This window comes from Scomber japonicus, chromosome 18, assembly GCF_027409825.1.
Source record: "Scomber japonicus isolate fScoJap1 chromosome 18, fScoJap1.pri, whole genome shotgun sequence".
In the NCBI taxonomy this organism is placed as follows: Eukaryota; Metazoa; Chordata; class Actinopteri; order Scombriformes; family Scombridae; genus Scomber; species Scomber japonicus.
Window position 1 is genome coordinate 23,831,280 of NC_070595.1, and position 27,650 is coordinate 23,858,929.

The following is a 27,650-nucleotide window of genomic DNA, read 5'->3' on the forward strand; positions in this document are numbered from 1 at the left end:
GGTCACAAACTCTTGGCATGGATGCGACAGATGTCTTTAAAACAGCCTGACTAACCCAAAACTAGTAAATTAGTCCAATTTGTGATTTTTGTTGGTCGTCTGTCAAGAGAATAAGCATGAAATAATGCTTCCAAATCTAGCATTCATTTCTGTTTATGCATCTGTGACAGGCTTTAATGAACTTGTCATTCTCAATATGACTGGTAGATGCAATAATATATGTATGCACTGAAAATACAAAGAGGTCTTGCATATTTATGGTAAGTGGAAATGTTTAAAAATGATCAGCTGTTCTTAATGATATTGTTTCAGAGCTGAGTGCCATTCCAATATGACAAGATTCTTCTACAATATCTGAAAAACCTGAATGTTATTACAGTAATATCCTCGTGTTTTGAGGGGACAAGTGTAATCCACAAACATTTTGAAACATCATTTTTGCTCATAGAGAAAAATATGTTGGAGTTGTTTTGTTTTAAAAGATATATATTGCATTTTTTGTAATTACAGGGCCGTCAGATATTTCCAAAAGAAAAATCTTTACACAAGCTTTACTGTTTGAATTGTTAAGGTGTAGAAAAACTTTGTCTAATGTTGAGTTCTTGGTTTTTATTATTAGGTAGATTACCTTCCATTGTTTATAGAAATACAGAAAAAGAAAACAGAAAAAAAAAAAAATATCCCGTGACATCTTTTTTGCAATTGTACCGAAAGTGGCTTACTATTGAAGTCTGATAGCTTTTTCTAGTGACTAGGCGCGTACTGTGGGGTAGCGCGTGATGTGATGTGTAAGTGACAAGTTGGCAGTGTCGTTCACTGTATAGATGTCAATGCTGTGCTATTTAAAACAAATCTGTAGAGCTAAACTAGGTGGTGTAAACAAGGTCAATTGTCTTTGTGCGTATTGGCATCTGTGATATCCTCCGCTTCCTTGGTGTTAGTTACAAATCATATTGTCATTAAGAGTTTACCACATTGAGCCATGTAAGACAGAATTGGGTGAAATGGCGTTTGAGTATTGAAAAAGCTGTGTTCTAGTGAACGCAAATTTAAAAAGACTTTTGCTTTTCCTTGAAGCTCAAAGTGATACTGTCATTGCAGAACCTGAATAATGGTTGCACCTGGTGCTGGATGCCCTCTAAAATACATCCTCTGTAACCAGAAAGTAAATGACTTCATTATTGGGAAGATTTCATTATCATATTCATTCCAGACACTTAATTGGTGTGAATTAGATCACAGGAATAGAAATGAATAACCTTTCAGATGTCGCTTTTGACAGGCTAAATGGAATTTGAGGTTAACAGAACATTTTTTAACAGTTTACATTTTTACGTGTTTTTTTTTTTTTTCCTTCCCCAAAATCTTGCAGTTTTTCAACACTGTAAGTACGATTACATCAATGATCTTAAAGGGTAACCGCCAAATGGTGCAGCATCACGTGTGTGAATATACCAGCTGTCTCAAGATTGTCAGATTTGAAAGCGGTAGGGTTCGGCTGAGGGTTTGTATGCACTAAGCTCCGGCTTGTTTTGCTCAGGACAAAACAGGTCACTCTAAAAAAATGAACAAACCATTCTAGATGAGAGGCATGGATGGCAGCTCTGTTCACTTTTTTTGGTTTTCTTTTTTATAATAAGCATGTCATAAAAGGGCTTCAATCCACACTCGGAAAGAGAATACAGCACGACCACGTAGAATTTACAATCAACGACGGCTGCCAGCAGCGCTTTCTCTGTGCCAAGTGTCACATCACTCTCCTGGTCCTCTAAAAGGAATTTAACAGTGAAGCAGTTTTACACCTCAAGGTGAAAGTAGTTGTGTGATGACATTAACAGAATGCACTTCATCCAGATCTCCTGCTGGTCAGAATGTCTTATAGTGTCGGCAAGGTGTTAATCAACAGTCACTCTTAAAACTACGCCTCAGCAAAACTCCTGGGTACTGGTTATACTGTCTGTGCGCAAGTATCCTATCCTCACTTTGTCAACATGCTTAGCTATCAACATTGACTGCTTAACTGTGGGAAAATATATATCTGACTCTTGACATAGCCCAGTATTGATGTTGGCGTCCTTATTGCTGTGGGAGTCTTGTGGAGTGAATCTTTTTTCGTGTCAAAGTGTCTTTAAGGTGTTCGAGTGGCACCGTCGACCAATCTCTCAATCTCCGCTAGAGATGATGACTCTCTTTCTCACACATACAGGTGTATAGTATGTAGCTACAGTAGGTATTAATGACCATTGTGAAAAAGTGACCCTTAATATGCAACTCAGTGGAAAAGGTGTGAAAGAGTAGATGTAAGACTAATCAATATTGTCAAAGTGACTATGGTCTGTTATTTAATAATAATTGCTGTTTTTTGTAATTTTTTTTTTTTCCTCTTGTAAAATGTGTTTTCTTTCGCCCACATATTTCACATACCTAAATGAAAGAGCAATTGGCCCTTGTTTATAATAGCTGACATGTTAAAACTATATAATAGTGTACAAGGTTGGGAAGGAGTCAAGAGACAGTTGCACTCAAGCCTTACTCACTAATTATTTTGTTCTTAAATTAGCTCAATTAGCAGATCTAGAAATGGGACTTTGATATCTTACAGACAGATATTACTATTATATGAATATTAGATCATGTTTGTGCACTGAGCTGAGTGATGCTACAATAGATTATGTCACAAGGGCCACTTGCAATATCTTTTTTTTTGTTTGTTTTATTTTGTTTCTTTTTGGTATGCCTGTGTGTGTGTGTGTGTGTGTGAGAGAGTGTGTTTGTATGATTGAGGTTCCTCTGCTGCTACACCAGTCATTAATGCTCGTTGTTTGCTGTAATATCATTCACAGCATTTCTGCTCTCATTATGTGTTGAGTGTGTATTTGAAATTGATCTTACACTGTAATTTGTTCTGCAGATTTAATTTTTAATTAGTTATAGCTTTTTTTTTTCTCTCTCCCTTGTTTGTTGTTTTTGTCATTTTTACAAGCAACATGTTAGAGAGGATAAATAACAGCACTTGTGTGGCAGTTGAATTTTAATAGCTCTCAAGACATTGGCTTTTTTCATGAAATTATGCTTTGTAAACAGTTGACTGTGCAGTTTTTTCCCCCTCTTTACTCCATGGAGTGGGTCTGTGTTTCAAAGGTATAAAAATCTGACTAAAGCGAGTAATACAAAGTTAATAATCTGTTTTTTGTTATTTTTCTGTATGGGTTGTAATAAAATATTGCAGTACTTTGTATGAAAACAGACAATAGTTAATTATAACTATTTATAAATTAAATTATTGTACTTTTTGCAATCTGTAGATAAGTACTATGTATTCATATATACAGTAACAACTGTGGATTTAAACGTGATTCTCTGAGGTGTCTAAGTTATTGATGTATATATTGTATGTTTGTTGATACAGCTTACTTTATTTTCTATAAGACCAATAAAATGTTTTGAAAAAGGCTTATAAGCACTACTACTGTGTCATTAGGGACTTTTAAACACTGTTGAAAAATTAGGTTTTGTAATATTCTGTGGCGTCATTGACCCAGTTTGATACTTGTAAAAATAAACTGGCGGGGAAGGCTTTTCGCCATCCAGGGTGGGTTTTAGAAGACAGCGATCATTTAGATGGCACGATTTCTTTTTCTGTGATCCAAAAAAAGCCGTTGGGCGACCCACTTTGGCTAACCTCAGCGGACATATTTTTGGCCCGACACGAGTAAAACATTAGAGTCATGAAGGATGTCTAGGTGTGCTTGTCCTAGATTAGGAGGAGTAGTGAGTTAGTCATCTCTGCTCCCTATGGGGCTCCTAAACCCCCTCTGTCTCAGCACAGCTCATCAAACATCACCCTCCTCAGCAGCGTTTCAACCCCAGCACATTCAAAATACATCTCATGAGAGAACATGCAGAGACAAAGAGACAGATGGCTGAAAACAAGCTACATCTTACCACTCCATCCTGCAGGGCAAGTCTAAACCCCAGTGCCTCAACACCATTCCAGCTTGGTATTCTTCTTCGCTCCCCTTTTTTAATGGAAGAGGCTCCTACAGGTCTGTGTGACCTGTGCATTAAAACAGGCTCCTCTCCCTCCTCTGTTGCCTGCCCCAGACAACCGGGTGGCCTCTGAAGAGTTGATTAATTTGGCTGGTTGGGTTAAGGTGAGCTGGTGGGCAATCTAGGACAGCATTCTTCATCTTCACCCACTTCTGCAGCAGGTGCCTGCCCTAGTTCTCAGACCACAGCTTGCTGTACAATTAATGTTGCCATCCCCATCAGCAAGGCTGTTCATTTACCACGTCTGCCCTGCCAAAGCTTGGCATGGGGCTCCGCTCTGCAAATGTCACCATGGCACCTGCTTACGAGAGACACAGTTCTACATTGGGTTATAGGTGTATTGTTCTTCACATCAACAGTTATTTGAATCATTTGATGCTGCATATAAGGGAGCAACTACATTTTGTATTCTCATATAAAAAATCAGGATTCATTCATCAGAGCCAGCAATAAGGGCAAATCCACTCCACCAATGCACTTGTATCTAGATGTAAAGACTCCAGACAGAGAGAGGACACAATACATACCAGGACATTCAATATCAATGCTTTCAAGAGTTTACCATGCACCAGTTTAGCAATATATGGGTCTGGGTTTCCCTCTGCTGGCACATAAGTGTAAAGGCTTGGTGTGATTTAGCAGGGCTTTTCCACAAGATGACGCTACACTGTGCTAACGGAAGGATTTCCCTTACAGTGCATACCTTTACACAGAAAAGTCATTTCATTCCACATGGTTGAAATATTAGAATAACTTAACACTGCAAAAGTAACATTCAGCAATTAAGAGTTGGCAATAATCATGTTGTTTTATTTTTGACTGGCAAGAGTTACAAATTGTATTACTATTAGTCCAGGGTCAATAATACGTCTCTGATGACCTTGTAAATGTTATAACTTGTGTCTAATAGTAATCCTCAGTAGCTATAGAGGACAAAACATTAGACTGTCAGTACAACACATTACTAAATAGCTTTAGAGTGGAATGAACACAATGAACACTAATAACATGTATAAGGTTTTATTACAGGGCCATTAGATTGCATAATTATTATCGATTGTTCAGGTGATGTCTAAAAATAGCCTAGGTTGTGATCTTGGTATTGTGCTGTGATCTTTTCATTGATGTTTTATAGCCAGTAGTACTCTGTGTTAAGTCTGTATTATTGATTGATTTGATTGTTTCCTTTTTTTAATGATTAATTATTAAAGATCAAATATAATAGCATAACATTTAAATATAGCCTGTCTATTATTTATTATTATAATTAATATTTTATTATTATCACTATGTCTTACTTAATGGAGCATCATTTTCAGTAAATTAAGGTTAATGTTCAGGCCGATCACAAACTGGCAGGTCATCAAACACAGCTTTGGCGAATAGCCTGCTATTTCAGTGGGAATCCAGATATTGTCACATGACAGTGGGAAAACGTCGCTATTATGTAACAATATGTCGGCAGTGTGCACCGGCACATCGTCGTACGATTCAACCAATGTCAAGCTGGGCATTCGAGACACAGTACTTCACCGTGGCGGTTTCAAAAATAAAATCCACGTCTACAGAGATGCAATGGGTGTGCTTTTATGAGTAAGGCTCTCTTCCTTCACGGTTTATCCGCTTGCTTCGGGTGACTTGACGCAGCGGGCGTCGTGCGTCGCTGCGTCGCCGGTAAAGGAGGCGTTGGTGCATCACTTCTCTGCTGCTGCTGACATAGAAACACAGCTGTTCTGCACTTGAAAAGGAGGCACATAACTGACTCAAGCAAGCTCATCATCTCGTTTGGAAGGAAGTCGCGCTTTGGCGATAGTTGCACTATAGAACACCAGCTTCAAAATGATCAAAAATGGACATCACCACCCCCAAGTGAACACACCAGCGGGGAAAGACGCAGGGACGACCCCCGGCGCTGCAGCTTGCAGTCCCGAGAAGAGGAGGCGAAGAATCCGGGTGTGGTGCGATGGATGGTGAGTAACTAACCGGATGATTGATTATGTGATGTAGATGCTGCAACATTACCGTTTGCATCGAGCACGTTTGAATGAATGTGTCAGCCAGAGTCACCTGTCAGTGGGACAGGCCTGCTGCAGGTAACGTGGCTTTCATAGGTCTGCTACTCAATTCTCCAGAGATATAGATACAACTTTTAATTTAATATTATGTAATGTTACTCTGAGCTGGAACATAACCACTGCAATCCAGGATGCACATTTCAATTACATTGCATTATTTCATATTGCTAGGGCAGCCTCAGTTTTCCCTCAATGGACACATTATTACATAATAGCATCATGACAGATTTATATTGATCTTTGTTGCTGTACTTCACCATCATTTCCTGTCATGTTATGGGAGCCTCCTAGCCATGACCAATCCTAAGTGTACTAAAGTAAACCTAATGACACAACATTATAAGCACTTTGGACTAATGTGTATCATGAATGTATCATCATGTATATATGGGGCTTTACTAAAGATGGAGGCACCAAATAATAGTCCAGTATCAGCAGAGATGCTTTCAGCCTCTTTAATGCCATGCTATTTTCACAAAATTAACAGTTTAAATCAGATAACCATTTTGTTAGCGTTAGCAAAGGATAATATTACATTAAGTGCCACACAAGTTCTGCCCAAAATGATTAGATACTGCAACCGACATCTTCTAAATGTTGTAGTTGTATTAACTTCCTTTATTGATTGAAAGTTTTTTTGTGTTATTTATATACTTATATACGAAATCATAACTTTGACAAAGCAGCTTTAAAGCAAAAGAAAAAGACACTGAAGACTGTGCCTTGAGGCACAACCAAGAAGGTCATCTTGGCAGAAAGAAGTTAAGTAGATGATAATGATGATGTTTAAATGCAAATTGATTTCCATGAGGCAAAAAAAAGAAAAATCATTTAAAATAGTGGTACTTGTATGTCACCACATTCAACATCATTACAAATATATAAAACATGCATATATAGATAGATAGATAGATAGATAAATAGATAGATAGATAGATACACACATATTTTAATGGCATTTCTAAAAATAAAAAAGCAATATAATTACAAATGCAATAAGCAATCACCTACTCTGTCTCTTTTTTATCTGCTGACACAACTTTCTCCACATTTGCCAATAATAGATATAAATGCAAAACATGACAGCTTTCATCCATCAGTGGTGTTCTCCCTTGTGTATCCTCTTGCAATAATCCCAATAAGAAAAACTGAAATTGTACCACAACCCAGCTCTGTCAAATCGTACATGTCACATCTATACCTCCAGAAAATTTTCAGCCACCACAAAAATGGCTGAAAACAGAAACACGCAAGTGTGAATAATAAAACTAATGATTGTCAAATCTAATTTATGTTCTTTGATGTCAGGGTCCTGGTTTTGTGAATACTGACCCACTTCCAGAGAGACATTTGGATAAGACAGAGCCATTGTAATGTCGTTAGTATCACCTGTGCTTTTCCCACTGTGACAAGTCTAATAAGCCTATTAAAATTATATACATGACACTACACATTATGCACTGTAGACCTCTCTGAACGTGCTTAGTTTGGCTTGAGATTGGGATTCCTTTCATGTTTCCACAATGACACCTCTATTAACAAGGTGTCTTCTTTCAGTGTAATGTAATGGAATAAACAACAATTATAATAAAGTTGTGCAATGTGCTCTTATACTGTCAGGTGTGGTTTTTATTGCAGTGCAGGTGACTGATTCATTCACGTGGAGCTCTGGGGAGAGCAAGGCTAACTATGGAAAACTAGTACATGTTGACATCATATAGCAAAATAACCCCTTGGTGCTTGGGCTCAAAAATGGCTTATGACTCATTATAAGCTTATTGAACTATGTCAAAATTACATCTGCATCCAATCAAGCACTTTTTCAAGCTATTACCTTACAGCCTAAGCAATATTCTCCATTTTTATATTTTGAACCATGATGACCAACACTTAATTCTTTGCCACTGTTCATGTGACAGGTCCAGATGACGTTAAAGGTTTGAGAGTCATTTGAGTTGTGAAAATATTCTGTAGCGTCATCTCAGATATACTCATAGCGCTCAGTCAACAACATAATATTTTAGTCAAATACTTGAACTACTTTGGGAGTTTCAGGAGAGTTCACAGTTAAGTTTAACGCCCCTGTAGATTATTTGATTCATAATACTTCTTTGCTGCTGCCTGATTGTAGATCAAGAAGAGCAACAAACTGGCCCTTACATTATTTTACCTTAATTACAGATTACATAAAAACTAACTGAAATCAAGATAAAAATGATATCAGCATAATGACTTTTAAAGGACATTTTCACCCAAATTACCACAAACATACACAGTTTTCACAGTAAGACATACTGGTATGTTGCCACGGAAACAGTTTTGACATCTCCAGCGCTAAGACTTTTACTGTCACTCCAATACAAAACATGCAAATGGAATTTGGTTTTTGTGGCACTCATGGCAGAAACAATGTCCCAGTAACTCAGAATAATCCATAGAGCTCACTGTGAACAGTTTTTATTGGGTAGTATTTTCTGCTGAAGTTAGAAAATACTAAAACACGGCTGACAATGAGGTGTTTGGCTTATCAAGAGTAAATTGGACATTGCAGAAAACAAAATTCTCTTTGCCCCCATTTTATACCAGTGGTGGCAGAATGATCGGCACTAGATATCAGAAATATGTTTTGTAATTTGGGTGAACTGACCCTTTAAGACACCACTTATGGGAGAAGCACCAAACCTTGCAGAGTCTGGCTCCATGGTGCAGCAGCAAAATAAATGTTTTGATTTTCTGTGTATGAAGGCCAGGATTATGGTGGCTTTCTCTTGTAAAATTCCTGCCATTTAGGTGTGGCTGCCTATCTGTGGTTTGATGGAATGTTGCAGAATATTTGGGATGCCGGAATATTAACCGGTGGGGTGAACATAAAAAGAGAGCCAATGTCAACAGAGCTCATGCCATTAACCCCTCTAACCCCTCCAGCCCACACCTGCTGTGGCCGCTGTAGCTCCAAGCAGCCGAGCCTGTCACTGAGCACATTGTTCTCAGAAGCCCTACTGGACATTGCCACGCTCTCACTGACATCCAATGTTGTCAGCAGCGTGATAGGAAAATTCCAAGGAAAGAGCACAGTCACTTCATCTGTTGGGACCTCTTTGACTCTGCTCCTTCTTCCCTGCACAAAGGGGATTTCTGTTCTTATTTGTTGTCCTGAAAAGAGGTGATAGGGGTTAAAGATCGGTTGTTAGAGAAGCATCATCAAGGAGGAGTGTAAAGTCCACTTCCACTGTGTATCTGCTGATGTTGTGTGTACATACACAAGACTATAAAGCTGTAGTGAAGTCCATTCTAGGCTTATCTGAGCCTAATTGGTATCCTGGCAATTAACCATAAAGTATTCAGTAAAAGTAATGTTTTAAATTGGTTTCCAGGTATTTTAATTTAAATAGCTCCTGTTTTATTCCATTACTGAGTATACAGATGTCTATCAGGTGTTGTTAGGTGCTGATTGGGTGTCCGCTGGCAGGCTGCACTAATTAATATTTCATTATCCCACATTGATACTGGCATGAGCCATCCCTGCTAAAAAAATAAAACAGAATATAGTCACATGTTGAGCACCTAGCTAGTATTCCTGTCTACCCAAGGGCAAATATCCCAAAGCAGCCTCCTGGTCTTATGTAACTGTGTCTGGGTCTCTGAGTTTTCTTCTCTATTCATTCACCTACAAATGCCCCCCCCCCCCCCCAACCTTCTTCTTCGCATGCTTCTGGCCCTGCACTGTCGCCTCAGAGCCTGCACACGTGGATCCCATTTCAACAGTGCAAGACACAGACAGACTATTGCTTTCTGATTAGTTTCCTCAAGAACACATTTTTTGTGGTTCATACTTGTGCATTTGGATGAAGTGATGGGACTATGAGGGGATAATTCCTGTAATCTTGTTGCATTTTATTTAAAGAAAAGTTCTTTCAATACACTCAAGTGTATAGTACAGACTGTGTATAGTGACACTGCAGCAAGGCGCAGATGCTGTCTCTCATTAACATAGCCTGGAGCTGAAAACAACATGGGATTCTGTTACTGTTGTGGTGCTTACATGGGTGAGACAGTGCTCATCTGTTTTCTTATTGATTTTTCAGGATGCTATTCATAGTGTTGTTCCACACCTTACTCATAGATAAGCGTACTGAAGAGGACTGAGATGTGAATTTTAATGTTTTTTTTTTATTCTAGCATTGCATCATTTGCCCAAATTGCACTTTTTCTCAATTGCTCAGACACATTTTCTGAAAGTATACCTCATGTTCTCAGAACTCTGCACATAAAGATTCAAACACACACACACACAGACACACACACACACACACAAAAGGCAAAAAACTAACAATGGAACTCTGCATTGAACATAATGCTGTCTTCTAAAAATGGTATTTTGTGTTCAAATGACCTGTACACACCATCATATGAATAGACATCACTAAGAACCAATTGAACACTGATGTGCTCAATGTAAAACACAACTATGAATGAATGCCTTTTGCATGTTCAGTGTTACACTTACTAAGTATGCACAGTAATCTGTTGTAAAATATGTTTGTATGTTTTTATACTCACATATGAAACACAAATACAATGTAATAATGAAAAATGTTTAGTTTTTTGCTAAAATAATGTACACATCCCAACAACACAAAGCTGTATGTGTAAATTGTTTTACATACAGAACACATAATAGAAAAATAAACTGCATACAGTAAAAAAGGCTGCCTCCTTTCTTCTGTTTCAGTCTGATGACAGCATCTCATCACCAACACAGGCAGTGTTCTCTTAGCATGGCAAATCCAGCTCTACTGTATATCTGCACAGGCATCTTCCATAGTTTGCATGGACAGTACACAAGTATAGGGATTGCGGTCATAGCCCTTCCACCTCCAGACAGAAAGAAACTCCTCAATCAGTTTTTAGAAATGGAGAGTATGGTGGGAGATAAACTACTGAAAAGCATGGGTGGTCTATGGACCAGTTACGGCCCATAGCAGCCTGCTGGGAACTTGTGCTGTCCCAGACGACAACATACCTGAGCTGCTCTGGGCCATCTGGTCTGGAATGAGAATATTGTGTAGTGTGTCCAGGAATGTGATGAGACGTGCAATGTTGTAGAGGCCAAAGGTGGCATGGTGATGGATGACACCATGGTAGTTAATGGCTGCATACATAGTGATGTTCCCTCCACACTGTCTGGGGACTTTGACAGTGACACGCTGATGACATTCCTTCCCCTTCCTCGCCTTTTCACAAGGTTGAAACCAACTACATCCATGAAGATCAATTCATGCTCCACTGCAGCTGCATCTAGCTCAAGAACTCTCTGAAACAGGCAATATGACAATATCAAAAATACACCTAGAGCAGTTAATATTGTGAAGTATAAAACACTGGGCTGATATTACTGTAATATTTTTATACAGTGCTGCCACAGTTATAGTGCAAATATTTGACTCTTTCTGTGTCCCTTTCAAAAAGACCTGTTTCAACCTCATCTGGTTTTGGCACATGCCACAGTCGAGTGTTGATGAACTCACTCTTTCAATATTTGGGAAGTTGTCATTGTTGTATATGATTTGATTTCAGTCTCTTGCGATAGATAGTTTTCTTGCAGTTCTGCAAATGTTACAAATAAAGGAAAATACAGTTCCCAGTCTCACACATACATGAAACATACTTTCTGTTCTCTGTACTATGATCCACGTCCAATACTGCACAACAGTAATCATTAAGTAGAGTATTGATATGCAATATTATAATACTGTAATGAGATTATATTTCTTACCTATTGTCATTTTAGAAAATCTGAACGATGAATGCTACTGTGAGCTTTCTCAAGATCGGTTGTACTCTCTACCCAGCCTCCCTCATTGTTAGACTATGGTCCACCAAAATGACCCAAATCTCATCAGCGATTATGACTGTCCTTGGTCTTGCCCTTGCCCTTACTTGCCCTCGTCCTTCCCATCGTCCTCCACCACCACCTTCTTCTCCTCCTCCTTATCCTCCTAATCACACAGCATTGCTATATTGGCCTTCATTGCTTTAAAACAGAAGAGCTCACCTGTTACCCTTTTATTGCTAAAGCTCAGGCTAATTGAACAACGGTACAACATGTGTGTTTGCCCATGAGAAGAGTCAGAGTGGACAATAGAAATTTTAAGTTTAGCATTTTGAATGGCAGTGTGTTTCATGTGAACACAGAGATGATTTTATTCATGAAGACACAGTGCTCTACCAAATATAGAGCACTGTGTGTGGTGTTTTGAACAAAGTGTGGCTTATAAATTCAACTAAAAGGAAAGCAGGAAATTAATGTGCATTTTAACCAAATTGGTTCAGAGGGTTGGTACATGAATTATAGGTTGTGGTAACTGTGTCTCAAGTACCAGTGTTAATGTGTAAACAACTGACAAAAAACAACTGTAATTACTTACAAAAGACTGCTGATGGTCTTATTAACTAGTTTCACTAAGTGAATGAAACTATGTCTTTACCTGCTACTAAAGCCTACCAGTCTAAGCCTATTCAGCTCCTTTATGAGCATATTAGACACACCTATCACGTTCAAAGTACAGCAGAAAGAAAAATGATCAAGTTAATGTCAGCTGAAGTAATAGTGATGGAAAGCTAATGCCCATCTGTTCTCTATTACTATCCTAGATTACCATGTTACAATCTCAGGCTCCAATCTGTGCTAATCTAATTATCTACAGATGGTATGATAGCCTGGGAAGAGGGAGGATGGAAGGGAAAAGTGCAGTTGACTCCTTTTATGTTGAGATTTTGATCAGATATTTAGCAGATCATGCATGTGGATTACATCAGAGGGTTTTGTGGATAATGTAAGGATCACAGTGAATATAAAAGGCTAAAGTTTTGCACATATCAGTCCATGAACTGTATAAACTCCATGTAGTTATTGCTTGAGTGTTTTAACCATTTTTGGAGAACACTCAGACATCTAAGTGATACAGGTGTTTTTAACAGGCTAGTGCGAGGTTTATTGCAAGTCCATCAAAATTAAAACACATTGCATAACTCCTCTTCAGCACACCTTGCTATACTTACCAATGTATTTAGCCACTGCTAAAGAGAAACCTCTCCTTTAATTCACGAAATGACCAAATTCACATGATCCTTTTTTACAATATTGTGTTCTTGAAAGTTGTCCCTTCCTGCTGCTACTGTACCACACTGATCATGCAACTTTTGTGAATATTCATCATTCGTTTTTTTCTCTTCTTCCCTTAGCTATGACATGGTCCATTATGGCCACTCTAACCAGCTGCGACAAGCCAAGGCCATGGGAGATTACCTCATCGTTGGAGTACATACAGACAGTAAGACCTAGAACTAATGACTGTCACAGTGCAAACACTGTGTCTTCTTATTGCATCTTAATGAAAAGAAGCTGACTGTTCAGGCCACTCCATGGTACAGCTAGTCTTTCACTTTCTTAATGAGTAATGGGTTAGTTTAATGAGTAATGGGTTATAAGTAGTATAGTAATTCTTTCTGGCGAGCAGCCTCCGTTTATTTCCTTCAGTCCCATCATAACCAGTCAGGCAACAGCTGTGACCTATACACTTAGGAGGTGTTGTTGTGATAGTAGTGCAGCAACTCAGCGATTATGCCTCACCCTCCTTTGACACACTGGGGCATTCTGACATAATGATAATACAGAGTGACTTCACAGTCAGGGTCAACACAGATATCAGCAACCTTTCCCTCTGCTGAAATGATAATAAAATATCTCATTGACAAAAGAAAGTTATGCAAATGGAGAATTCTGTGTCTTCTGTTAATGTCAGTCTGTGATATTGTTTGAATGTATTCATTTGTTTTCAAGGTGAAATCGCAAAGCACAAGGGTCCGCCAGTCTTCACTCAGGCAGAGAGGTACAAGATGGTGCGTGCCATAAAGTGGGTGGATGAAGTCGTAGAAGGAGCGCCTTATGTCACTACCCTCGGGACCCTCGACAAGTACAACTGTGACTTCTGCGTGCATGGAGGTATCTGTCACCACAGCCTATAGTATCTGTTATAAGTGGATATGAAGAGGCTGAAGTGATTTTAAACTGTATGTTATCGTTTCAGATGACATCACACTTACGGTGGATGGGAAGGACACATATGAGGAAGTGAAGAAGTCAGGACGGTATAGGTGAGCATTCCGCAGATGATATTAGCAGTTAGGGTGGACAGTGTGTTTTTCTTAGGTTGTTACATTGTGTACCATGTTTTTTACAGGGAGTGTAAGAGAACCCAAGGAGTTTCAACCACAGACCTGGTTGGCAGAATGCTGCTGATGACCAAAGCACACCACAGCAACATTGTGAGTACAGCCATATTCTCTCTATATGCTTTCAGATCAAAGTACTAGTAGTAATTTGCTCTCGTCTTCTCTTCAGGATAGTTCTGACTACCAGCAACACACAGACAACTTTGGAAAGGTAGGTACCAAACATATTTTGAATATCATCATCTAGTTAATATCAAATCCTTTAAGAACCAAAACTCTTAAGTGACATCAGTTTAAAACCAAATTAGCTGTTTCCTCTGCTTTCACTCTTTTGTCATTCAAGTAGCCAAAGTTGTTTGTGGGCCAGATGTCAACCATTACTAAACAAAGGCCTTTACTGTGTTCCCATTTTATAATCAAGTTGCGGGCTGTGCCAGAAAACGCTGAATACCACTTCTGTTCCGGTATGGGAAAAGTAATTTAGAGTCAACATGCTGTGGTTCCAAATAGTGTGAAAGCTTTAGAGGGTCTCTTCACATTTTGGCGCTTAAGACTGGAAGAATAACCCAGTAATTTGGCGAGGCTTGAATAAATGTGCTGGAGATTTGTGGGCCAGCTTTGAGTTAGCCTTCAACCAAAGGTTGACATTACTCCTTAAACCACTTGGTGGTGCTCATGCAGAACAAGTATTAATCCTAGGTTTATTTTACAGGCATACTGTAGTGACTATACTATCTATACTATACTGATGTACATCTTGCTTATTGCTTCAATGACACTTGTACTCATTATGACTGTTTCTGGATTATTGGGGTCACATGGTCAGAAGGGCCATAGTCCCTGGACAGGGGTGTCTCAGTTCCTGCAGACTTCACAAAAGATCATCCAGTTTGCTTCAGGCCAGGAGCCTCAACCTGGAGATACTATCATCTATGTGGCAGGAGCCTTTGACCTCTTCCGTATCTTTTCATGTCCTCACTAGAAAATAAGTTTGATTTTTGAAAACATATTTTGCTTTTTAACTCTGTGCAATTTGATAAACTGAGAAATAATGTGATAATGTGACTATCAGAATGGTGTATGAAATGACCCTTAACTAGTCTCCTGTCAGACATTGGCCATGTGGACTTTCTGGAAGCAGTGCATAAGCTTGCAGAAAAGCCATACATTATAGTGGGGTTGCACTTTGATCAGGTGAGTCTCATTCTGCCCTTTATTTTTTCATCTCTTTCAGACATTTACTGCCTCCTCAGGCAAAGCACTGGCATTTTCTCCTCACTTGAACATTTATTTCATATTTTTCAGGAGGTGAATCGTTACAAAGGGAAAAACTACCCCATCATGAATGTCCATGAGAGAACACTCAGTGTCCTGGCTTGTCGAGTATGTTCTTCTTCTGACTCTTTCTCCATCAATACAAAGCATTGCATGTATATCCTCTTTATGTATAAATCATTTTTGTGGGTTTTTTATTACAGTATGTGTCAGAAGTGGTGATCGGTGCACCCTTTGCTGTCACAAAAGATTTGCTGGATCATTTCAAGGTATGTATGGACAATACAATCACCTCTCACCTTTAGCTAATAAATAACAGCAAATCAACTTACCCATGGCTTTTTTTTAATCCAGGTGGATCTTGTATGCCATGGAAAGACAGAAATATACCCTGACAAGGATGGATCTGACCCTTATGCTGTGAGACTCTAAACATTGTGACGTAAAACACTTACAGTACATGAAATAACCTTCACTGTTGATCAATAAAATGTTTTTCTTTGTGTTCAGGAGCCGAGGAGGAAAGGAATCCTGCGTACTGTTGACAGTGGGAACAGCCTCACTACGGATGCTATTGTGCAGAGGATAATCAAAAACAGGTTAAACACAGTATTTAAAAAAAAGGGACATATTGACTCACTGCTGGAATGAGTAATGTTGTAGTAATATCTTTCCTTTGTTTGATCCAGGCTACTATTTGAAGCAAGGAACCAGAAGAAAGAGGCTAAAGAGATTGCTGTGATCCAGGCCATGAAACGACAAGAGGAGGAAAAGACTAAAGAAAGAGCACAGGCTGTGTTGTAGGAAGGCCCCAAAATAAGCACCACCAATAAAGTGTCAACATTACACTTGGCAAATTCAATTAATCTAATCTCATGTACAGTCAAATCAGCCCTTTTATAATTGTTATGACACCCTCCACACATGATCTTGGCTAATTACAGCAGTCCCTACAGCAGCCAGTTTTTAACCAGGAAGACATAATCTGCTGTGGGATCATCAGGTATGCAGTATATGTGTGGGGGGATCACCCTGTGTATTAATATGTCCTGCATATGCAACTACTTGTTTATGTCAAATTACACATACAGGCATCTAACTATTTGTCCCGTCTATAACAGGCAGAACAATAGAGGATGTCTGGAGCATAGAAGATATCACACTGTCTGTGTATTTTATGTCCTCAGATATTTTTAATTCTTCAAGTACATTTATTTTTTTTTGCCTTCAGAATATAATTTTGAAGTATTTTATCATGGGATTTGGGCCCTCAAAGGGTAATTGTGGGGACCTGACATGCTGGCTGAGGCATTGAACTATAACAAGAAAGTGACTTGATTAGTCATGTCTGTGGAGCTGTTGCTGTTTTCTGCCTAACATACAGTAGGTTCAACCCTGCAATCTGTCAATGTTATACTTTATGTACGGTATGTATGTATTATGAAGTGATTGCAGGTCCTCTGGAGGAAACCACTAGAGAAATGGGAGAGAACATTTCCCTCCCGCTTCTCTCCGTCTAACTTGGGTTGTTCGGAAGTGAGAAGGTGTTGAAAATTTGATGGACCACCATGAAACCTCATACCAGATACTGCTCCAGACTGCACTGACTGCTCTAAACTGTACTGTTTTAATGGTAGAGCAGGTTTTTAAATCAGAAATGCACACTGTCAAGACCTGCACGCCTGGCCTTTTTGAGTGATTAGATTTATCCTAAAGTAGAGAACACTACAGAGTTTTAACAGACTGCTTTTAACATTTTGTTTTCATAGAATAACTAGAGATCTATGACATATGCTCAGTGTTGTTGACTTGATCATGAACTAGACCTCTTACTGTCACTTTTGAGCACTGAACAATTTAACCTCTGTCTCAATATCAAATGGGATTAAATAATAATATATTTTTTGTAGATGTATATTTTACTCACCTCCTCTCCATTAACTACTGTATAGATGGTTTCATATTGTTTAAAAAGCATATTAATATGTCTGTATGTCAAGTTGGAATGTATTATGTGTAGGCTATAATCTATGTACTTGTTATTGGCAACTTCCAGTTGACAAATGCTGTAGAAACTGATTGGACTACAGTATATTATTGCTGACAATAATAACAATTTAATCGGAAAAGGCTGTTTGTGATCTTCTTTTCACTAAAACAGAAAATGTCAGAATTGTCATGTCTTATTTATCTCAAGTAACTGAGGTTAATGAGCATGCTGTGCATTATTCACATGATGAAAGGGTAAAGTCATATTTTGGACACAGAAAATGACCTTTGATCAAGAAAGATGATCTTAATTTTGCAACATATTAATGAGTCACACCTAGAGATCGTGAAATGTCAGGCTATTAAGATTAGATTATTTTAGGGATGTAAAGATAACCAGTAAAGTTCTGCAAGCTTTTATGTTGTGGGGAAAGCTTATATATTTTGTGGCCTTGTGTGATTTGTGAAAATCCTGTTTAATTGTAAATTACATTAAATATGTAAGTATGAGTGAAACCAATGCTCATATTGGCCAGTATAATTGATTGAACAAATCATTAGTAATTGATGGAGAGACAGACCCATCTGAAGCCACATACTGACACTATAAAATACATTTGGAGTCAATCATACATTTCTTAACGATTTTCTGTAACCCATGCAAAGCATAAACAGATTAGCACAGCAGTTCCCACGTTCAAATTTCCACCACAAACACCTCTTTTCGTAATAAAAAAAAAATCTGTATATTCATAGAAGTCACCACACATACTAGGTAAACATGAAGGTCTATTTTGAAGGGAACGCTTTTTCGAGTGCCTTTAAACATAGCTTCAAAGTAGCTCATAGTTTTAAAGACAATTAAGGTCGTGGCACGTGCTCCTAATTGGTATAATTGGCTCTTCCGGGGCCGGGTCAAAACTCTTCCTCGGACTTGTTTGCAGTTTGGACTGTGAGTCAAACGATACAGCGGCGTGCAGAGCAAAAGCAAAGTGATGTTTTGTTGTCTAACTATACTGCCAGCCCCACTGCAGGTATACGTTCACTCAACAGTTGAATTATTGTTTTAATCTCCTCAAAACACGATGAAATCTTGGCAGGGTTGTGTCGTTTGGTTTCAAAAGTGTGAGAGGTGCCTGTTCATTCATGTTCTAGTTCATTTTTTTGGACGCAATTTTGCTACAAAATATGAAACATTAACGTCATTATTTGTTATTTGTCTTCGTGATTGAAATTGGGATTGGTGTTACAGGTGAAGGTAGGCTACATAGATAACAGACACAGTCGGACTCTTGTCTGTGTTACACCAGTTGGGACATGTATTGCGATTTTAAAACATGATGGAAAAATAAACCATGTTATCAGTAGAATCTAAAAAAATGTCCATTAGACTAAAATACACATTTTTGAGTGCCAAAAACATGAATGCAACCATTTGATGTAGTGTACCAGAGTTGGCCTATATCTATATTTTCATTTGTAATCCCTTCAGTAGGTCAATATTAAAACATATGACAAACAGTACAAAGCAAGAAACCTACAAAATATGAAACAACACAACTCCACACAAATCACATATAAGGTAGAGTCAGTGGTTACAGAGCTGAGAAGCTTTTAGTGGACTTTTTAATTTGGTATATAAGTATGGTATACTTTTCCATTGGTTATAGAAAGGTATTATCCCTTTGTCATTTTACAGTTTATGTTTTATAGGCCCAAAGTTGCATCCAAGTTGTGTGTGAAAACTGTGAATTCTGCCTTAGGTCTGCATGGGAATATGCCTCCATGGGGATATTACAGAGGAGGGTAAAAATGCTAAACTGCAGAATTCTAAAATAGAAAAAGACCTTTGTGAACATGCCAGGACTGAGATGAATGTGGTGAAGCTCCTCATGCTCGGTAAGTTTAAAGGCATTGGTTTATTTTAACAAAATGCTTTATTGTTTTATTTGAAGTATTTCTCCGGTTTGTGCGGCAGGAGTTGCAGAGAGTGGCAAGAGCACCCTGATAAGACAGATAAAGATAATCCACAGTCACGGCTTCTCCAAACAAGAGCTCATCAGTTTCAAGGTAGATACTGGGCAGATGGGAAGTACATTGAGCATTAGCTATAATGTTTTCCTCCTACAATATTTAGTTTGTCTGAGCCGTAAGTAATTTGGCTTGCAAATGTCTTTCTTCACAGCCTGCAGTATTAGACAACCTCCTGACCTCTATGAAGTTTGTTCTTCGAGGAATGGGGATGCTGAGGATAAACCTTGCTAACAAGAACAACAAGGTGAGGAGAGGTGATAGCTCAAGTTTGCTATCATATAAGCTGCTCAGGTTTATCTTTGTTGTTCACCTTTTTTCTATTGCAGCCCCTTTTTATCACACTAGATGTCAGTCTTTATCTTACATACTCTGCAATTCAGCAATCATGCAGTAGAGATGATAAATAGAAACTGGTGATCATTACTATTTGTGATGTTAAAAGGGACAACATGTTTGTTCATTACTACCTCCAGGTAGCACAATCTTTAATGCATACTTTTATTTAAAATAAGTGAATTTTATCTTTAGTATAGTCCTAAATCACAAATGTATCTCTCTTTCATTTACCTACAGACTCTTGTAAATGATCTGACCTTGTGGTAACTTTATTTTATGCTGATTAGATGCATGCCCGCGCCGTCCTGTCCTGCAGCCAGTGTTTGGGGGATGACCAGGAGCTGCTTCCATTCTTGGCTCACGCTTTCTGTGCACTCTGGGCGGACCAAGGGGTGCGAGCAGCTGCAGCCAGAGGTTACGACTTTGAGCTGAACGACTCTGCACTATAGTAAGTAGGATGACCTTAAGTGATCTATGTTGCACAACGGCATCCAATTATGTCTGACGATGGAAATGTCAAGGGAAATCGCTCACTAAGGAGTACGTCATCACATCTTGTCAATACAGAGCAACAGTAAAGTGCTGAGGATAACTCCTCTTCAGGAAATGATCCCCTGTGACATTTGTGGGACAGGAGGCTTAATTGGGAGCAAATTAAAAAGCACTGTTTGCAGATATCCTGTAAAATGGGAATGAGGGTGGAGCCAATGAAAAGGACATGATTAAAGAGTCTGTTTTCTTTGATGTGTAAAAAAAAAAAATCAAACCGCATCATATGTACTGTAGGTTAGGGGATGTTTTATGGAGAGCTGAGCTTTTAATTTATCTTATCCACAATAAATCTAACTGCAAATGATGTCCATATGTTATGTAACAGAAGTTATTGAAATATAGGCAATGTTGTTTTTTATTTGTTATATCCCACGTTCTTGTGTGGGACATATCATCATTCAGTATGTATGTTAGCAGAACTGTATTTCCCCAAATGCTGTCCTTTAGCCAATTTTGCCCTTTGAATCTTTTGTAAGGAGTCCGTCTGTACAGTATCATGAGATCCTGATTCATTACTCTGCAGGGATCGTTTGCTGAGAGTGAGTTGCATCATCAGCTGAAGTGGTGTATTACAAACTGAAGTGTGGAATACATTATAGTAAATGGCAATATTGTTTTGCACCCGTAGTTTAATACCACATACCAAGTTATGCAATTTGAAGTAACTACTGTGGATCGTATTTTGTTGCCTAGTGAATATGTTATATCTCTGTGGACAGCTTGCAAAATTCATCTCAATGTTAGATCATGGTGAGACATCAAAACATACTGTCCAAAATGAATTTAAATTAAAATCCCCCAGAACTAATGAAGCAAGACTGCATTTTGTTTCCTCTCAAATTAAAATATATATATATATATGCAGGGAAAAACCATTGCACTGGATGACATGTGGGTTGCTTAGTGTTGTTTATATAGCAGCACACAAGTAAAATGATGTAGAGGTTTTGTTGTTCCGGAATACAAAGCGCTGGTATATCTTCAGGCATGGTCCCTGGCCTTTTTTTTTTTAATGATAGGCAGTCTGGGAAATGTAGGAAATAAGAAGTAGAGGAAATTGAGAGAAACCAAAGAGCAGACTGAGGGGAAAATAACAATTACTGAAGACATTATATTCACAATGCACTGTGCTCAGTGCTCTGTGCTCTGTGCTCAGTGCTCTGTTTACTGCCTTATGTTGTAAAAATTGTAGCTGTCAGACCTCTCTTAATGCTGACATCTACTGCTAATTGGATTGATTGTATGACTCTCTTGCATAGCTCATATTACAATGCCTTTGGTACTTAGTCACTTCCTGAATTTCTTGTATGTCCTTGGCAAACAACCCAAAATTGAACACATTACATACTAAGACCTTTTGGGGTTTTCATATCCTCTATAAAATGAAAGTGAATGAGGGGAATCTTTTCAGTACTTTTGATTGTACTTTTCAATGGCACTGTACTTGGAATACACAGATGACGTGCTGCAGGAGCCCTTATCACAAAAGCAACAAGGGAGGACACCTGCCAAATTCAAATGTACTCCAGCTGGTCTGACTGAGAAAGATGAAGATGTGACAGTTTAATTATTGGAACTCAATAAAGTTGGGAGCTGGAGGATGACATGAAACTCAACAAGCTCTCTTTCGCTGTTCTTATCCATTTGGACCCCACATTGATTTATCCTTCCAGAAATATTGGATTAGGCTGTGTCGTGACACACTTGACTCGCCAACATGACCTGAAGGCATCCCAGTGTGTATAACAACTTCTCAGACATTAGCTGTGGCATGAAATGAACTGTTAATATTGCTGAAAAGAAATGTTCAGTTTCAGGAAGTAGCTATTGATGCAATCTGCTTCCTTGCTTTCATTCACTGCTATACTGTAGGTACATCTGGAAAGGCTTCGTAACGTGACATATCCATCTTTTGTTTCAAAGTGAATATTACAGTGTCTTAAAATAACATATTTATGGAATAGCTAACCTTGTTCAGTTACCCATTTACAAACAATATGAAACCATTGTTTAAAAGATAGTTTACTTCTACAGCAACATGGCTCACGTGTCAACCGGTGTCAACCTTTTCTCCACTGTGCTTGTGTCATCTGGTGTGCTTCTAGTAGCGACTTTCACTACAAGTCCTGAGTGTGCCAGGTCCTGTAATGTGCTGTTGACAGTCCACAAAAAATGGGGTTCATTGTGATGGGGTTCATATCAGTGAAGGTAGATTTAAATATTAGAATCACAACCCAGTATAATAAAATAGCAGCACAAACTGCAGCCTCCAGAATTACCTTCAGGTTTAGTGAACATATCTCTAAGTCACTTTCAACAAGCTGATTTTATAGTTGTAACCATTTATGAAAGTGATGATTCTTTGCTTTGTTGTTGAATTTGAATGCAATTTTGAATGCATTATTAATTATGATATACGCCCATTGCCATTAAAAAGATCAAATTACATTAAAGTTGGTGAGAAATATAATTGATTTCTATCACCCAAATAAAATCTGACTAAAACGGCAAGATGTTTGTCTGTTCAAGAGCTGAAATAATACCTAGCGATGTTTCTTGTCTCTTTCCTCCTTCAGTTTCTTTGAGAATATGAGTCGAGTCATCGCTCCCAACTACATTCCCACTGAGACAGATGTTCTGAGAGTGAGATTGAGGACCTGTGGCATCATTGAGACACAGTTTCAAGTTAATGACACAATCTTTCGGTAAGACACTTAAGACTTACTCATATTCACCAGTGGTTGAAACACCATGCTGCACACAGATAACTCTAACCTGCACAACAATGCCAACATTATGGAAAAATGAGCATCATATGTTAGGTTTATTGTTAGAGGGGCAATTGCATTACTGAATATGCGTATCCTACTATTAAAACAATATTTCACCACCTTTTACTTTCAAGAGACAATTGAACTATATGCTTCTACCTTCACACAAATTATTGATGTTTTGGTGTTTATGGCACAGTGAAGCTTAAGTCATATTCTGTTGAAACAATTCTAATGAAGAAACCTTGATTATAAACTTTATATTAAAGCTGAAAGCATAACTGAATGTGACGAGGGGGAATATAGATATAACTGCATACACACACTACTACATGAACAAATACACGAACGCATACACACACAAGTCTTAGCCACCTTGGGATGTATTGCCAACAGGAATGTATTTTTTTATTTAATTTTTTTTTGTTGATTTACAGATTCTTTGGAGGTATAGTACGTCTAATCCCAAAGAGAAATTACGGGTTTACAGCAGCCACTGAACATAAATCACACAATACATAAAAGGCAAAAGTATATGCAATAACCAAATAGACTTACTCATATACTAAAGTAAATAAAATATAAAGTATGGAGACAACAAAGCTATCAGAATGCAAGTCGGATTAAAATGTTTGCTGTGATTGATTGGAATGTAATAATATCAGTATATTATAGTTATTATGGTCAGTGTGGTTGCAATCAGTGGGTTAAACAAGCAAATCAACATGTATGGTCCTTGAAGGATTCATCTATCAGTTTTCTTGTTGATGGACTTGTTAAATACACTTTAGCATGTCGGTGCCTGAAAGCAGCTCAGTGAGGCTCTGCAGATCCTGATCCTAACCCCCTAACCCCCTAACCCTTCAACTCATGAAGTGTGCCTGACAAAAGCTGAATTCTTCTGAGATGTGGGAGGCGGCTGTATGGGCAGCATGAAATATTGATGGCTTCACTCTGCCTGGTTATTCCAGGAATAATAACATAAATGCAAAGGACGCATAGTAATGATATGAAATCTCAGCCCACACATCCTCCTTTTCCCCTTTTGAACATTCGTTTTCAGAGTGTTCATGATGCTCCCTGCGACCTGTCACTCTCATATGACAACATGCAGTGTGCGGGTTGTCACGAGGAACAGGATCAATACAGATGACAACTTCATAAATATTGCACACTATATTGCTGCAGCTTGCAAAATTTTAGGTTTGACAGCTTCGCATCATTTTTAAAGATATTTTTGTTAGCATCTCTGTAGTCCTGACATGTTTGCCTTAGTGTGGTCGTGACAAATTATCATCTTACACTATCAAATTTCAATGCCAATTGTAAAATCCAAGGTGCAGATAAAGGCAACACAAAATAAACTGTGCAGAAATATTTGATTTATTGTAATGAGCCAAAGTATAAAGTGGTAGTCAGTTGTCTTCACTGTTCCCCTGAAAAGTTTCTGTTGAAAACTACAATCAGAGGTGGTTCAAGGTAGCTGAGCAAGATTTCCATGTGTGTCCCACAGACAACAATAAATAGACAATGAGTCAACTAAAGTTGTGTAACACTTAAGACCATGTAAATAATAACTCATATCTGTCATGATGTTTGCTGCATTGCGTAACATTATCTTTCCGCTTATGTGTAAAGTTTCTATGGTTATTGTTTCTATGGTTATCATCTGGCCTTTGGCGGTCATAAGCGTTGATCTTTTGCTCTGAGCCGCAGAAACTACTGCTGTCAAATGCTACAGTTAAGGCTTATTGTCCCCCAGCTTGTTACAACTGACTTCTTGACCCAGAGGATAAATGCTTCATTACCTCTGACATGAGTACTGCAATCATGCACCTGGGGGCTTTTTGGCCCAAATGGGAACTCATTACCTGTGTCACAGAGACCCTTGACTTCCCTAAGTGCCCAATCATATTTTGAAATAGACTGCCCCAATATTTGCCATCTCTTCAAACGGCTTCGAATGTGCCAGTGTAATGCTATTTCCCATTATTGTTGACATTGCCATATTTTGCGTGATGAGGTCAGTAATGGACATCAATAAAGCTATTGGTGCAATATATTTTGAATTGTCAACTCCTAAGAAATATTTGTTATACTGTAGATAAGTGATTTAAGCTAATTGCATGCACAGTTAGTCCTATTTATCTCTTCTTACTGTCTATGTGCACAGTTTATTAGCACCTCGTTGGTTGAGTAAAGCACAAATCAGTTGTTGTTCTGCCTTTCGATAGGTTGTATGATGTCGGGGGCCAGCGGAGTGAGAGGAGGAAGTGGCTCAGTTGTTTCGACTGTATTCAGGCTGTGTTGTTTGTCGTGGACCTCAGCAGCTACGATATGTCACTAATGGAAGACCCCTCAGTGGTATGTTATCATAAAGACAAATCAAATGTGATGTGATGTGCCATTTTTCCTGACATGGCAGAATAGACACTGTGTTTTGCTAAATGTGGTGCAAACTTCATACATATTCTCCTTTTTATCATATTTTGCTTCAATAGAATCGGCTGCAGGAAAGTCTTCAACTTTTTATATCGATCTGCACCAACACAGTCTTCAAAAGGACCTCACTGGTAAGCTTTGCATCAAATGGCTCTTTTAATGACCAGTGCAAATGTGCTTAACATTGTAGAATGCAAAGAGTATCAATTTATAGTATTGTTTTTTATGGCATCTGTCTTACCATGTCTATTTAAAGCTCATCTTAAAGCGTGTGTGTGTGTGGTGGGGGACTAAAGTGCTTTTTTGGTAATCATTCATGCCAGGCCTATTGGGCAGAGCCTTGCTATGATTGTGTCTGACATACATAATTGGCATACAAATTACATCTAATTGAGATGTGGAGTCGGGATTTCTGTTTCCGTGCGTCGGCTGGAAGCACTGTTCAATCCCTAGTGTGATGAGTTTTCTTTTGATTTCATTCACAATGAAATGTGTTGGATTATTTATATGAGCGTGAATGACTCACTTCTTGGACACTAGCGTTCACATCTGTACTTGATTAATTCGAGGCATGTATGCTGTGCCGTGTGACAGAGATGTTTAATGTCTTAATTACTAGCTCTGGACCAGGATCACTGCCATTATAGATTTTATACAGATGTAGTGAGATGTTTTTTTATTTTTTTAAACACCATATTCCAAGGTGAAATTGTTTGGCTTCTGATAGATGAAGCACTTACTCTTGTACAGAGTTTTGTGTGTTTTTCTAAAGTGTTGAGGACTGGATGCATTTTGAGTGATGTGATAAACTACCACTGAAAGGTATCAACTAGAGGGTCATTTGAATAATGTCCCTGTTGTATCTAATTTTTTTTTCTATTCTCCTACAGATTCTGTTCATGAACAAAACTGACCTCTTCCGGGAAAAGATCCTTCACTCTGGAAGACATTTGGGAATGTATCTTTCTACTTATGAAGGTATGCTTGTACATTCAAGTTTACTTGAAGGTGTTTATTTGAGTAAAGTAAAAGTATGCTTGTGTGTTTTTCTTTTTTCTTTTGAGAGATGGACTTCCAAATACATAATAAAGCAAGGATCATACATTTTAAACTATTTAGTTAATCTATAATGAAAAATGCATCAAATATCAATCGGACAGTTTTGAGACTCTCCCTTGACTCCATATACAGACCATAGTAAGTGCCCAATGTTACATCCTGACCCCAAAACTGAGAAAATATGACATAAAATGTATACTGCTGCTGACGTAGGAGAGTTGACACTTAACTTGAACTTGGATTTCGTCAATTCTACAAGGAATTGTTTATATGTGTCTTTTTTTGTTTTGCTGGATCAGTCTTGCATCCTCTCAGTCCACGGGGTAATCAGAATTCCTCTTTGGCAGAGCTTGTCACAATATTCACATACAGTCCTCTATCTATGTGTATATCATTCACTCTGCCTGAATCATTGTCATACATATTTTAAGCTCATTCTCATCACCTTAGAAGCATCTCAAAATGTCAATACATCATGTTCATATGCATGTGATTGCGAAATCATATTAGCCGATTGAATCTGGAAGCCAGTGCCTGGTTTTATTAATATTTAATGAACTGTAGTTTGAACTGTTGTTGAACAGGCACCCCGCCAATGTCCCTGAACGTGTCTTTTTCTGTCTACTTTCATTGATATACAGGTGCAGATGGTGATGTGGATGCTGCGGCTCACTTCATCACCACCATGTTTTCATCATGTAACAGCAGGCTGGACTACCCTGTGTTCCACCACTACACTACTGCCACAGATACCACCAACATACAGGTGGTCTTCCAGATGGTCATTGATCAGATTATCAAGGAGAACCTAGCATCTGTCCAGCTGCTGTAA

The 27,650-nt window shown here is 38.4% G+C and overlaps 2 protein-coding genes across 3 annotated transcripts; both read left to right on the plus strand.

Annotated features, from left to right (window-relative positions):
* The first annotated feature begins 5,799 nt into the window (after window positions 1-5,799).
* On the plus strand, window positions 5,800-16,439 carry LOC128378892 (ethanolamine-phosphate cytidylyltransferase-like). Of its 2 annotated transcripts, none has more exons than XM_053338467.1 (13): window positions 5,800-6,020; window positions 13,371-13,459; window positions 13,969-14,130; window positions 14,216-14,282; window positions 14,369-14,453; window positions 14,530-14,571; window positions 15,187-15,319; window positions 15,472-15,554; window positions 15,666-15,743; window positions 15,839-15,904; window positions 15,990-16,055; window positions 16,146-16,234; window positions 16,325-16,439. In XM_053338467.1, exons 1-13 carry the CDS (start codon window positions 5,890-5,892, stop codon window positions 16,437-16,439), a joined length of 1,206 nt encoding a protein of 401 aa, XP_053194442.1. In that variant the 5' UTR covers window positions 5,800-5,889. The 2 variants fall into 2 exon arrangements, with proteins under 2 accessions (XP_053194442.1, XP_053194441.1); XM_053338466.1 differs by having other exon boundaries at window positions 14,530-14,570; window positions 15,171-15,319.
* Window positions 16,440-18,619: 2,180 nt separating this feature from the next.
* LOC128379015 (guanine nucleotide-binding protein G(o) subunit alpha-like) lies at window positions 18,620-27,650 on the plus strand. The gene is made up of 10 exons (XM_053338619.1): window positions 18,620-18,658; window positions 19,388-19,523; window positions 19,603-19,694; window positions 19,810-19,902; window positions 20,282-20,442; window positions 23,123-23,251; window positions 25,552-25,681; window positions 25,819-25,890; window positions 26,650-26,737; window positions 27,460-27,650. The coding sequence occupies exons 1-10, from the start codon at window positions 18,620-18,622 to the stop codon at window positions 27,648-27,650; spliced, it is 1,131 nt and encodes a 376-aa protein (XP_053194594.1).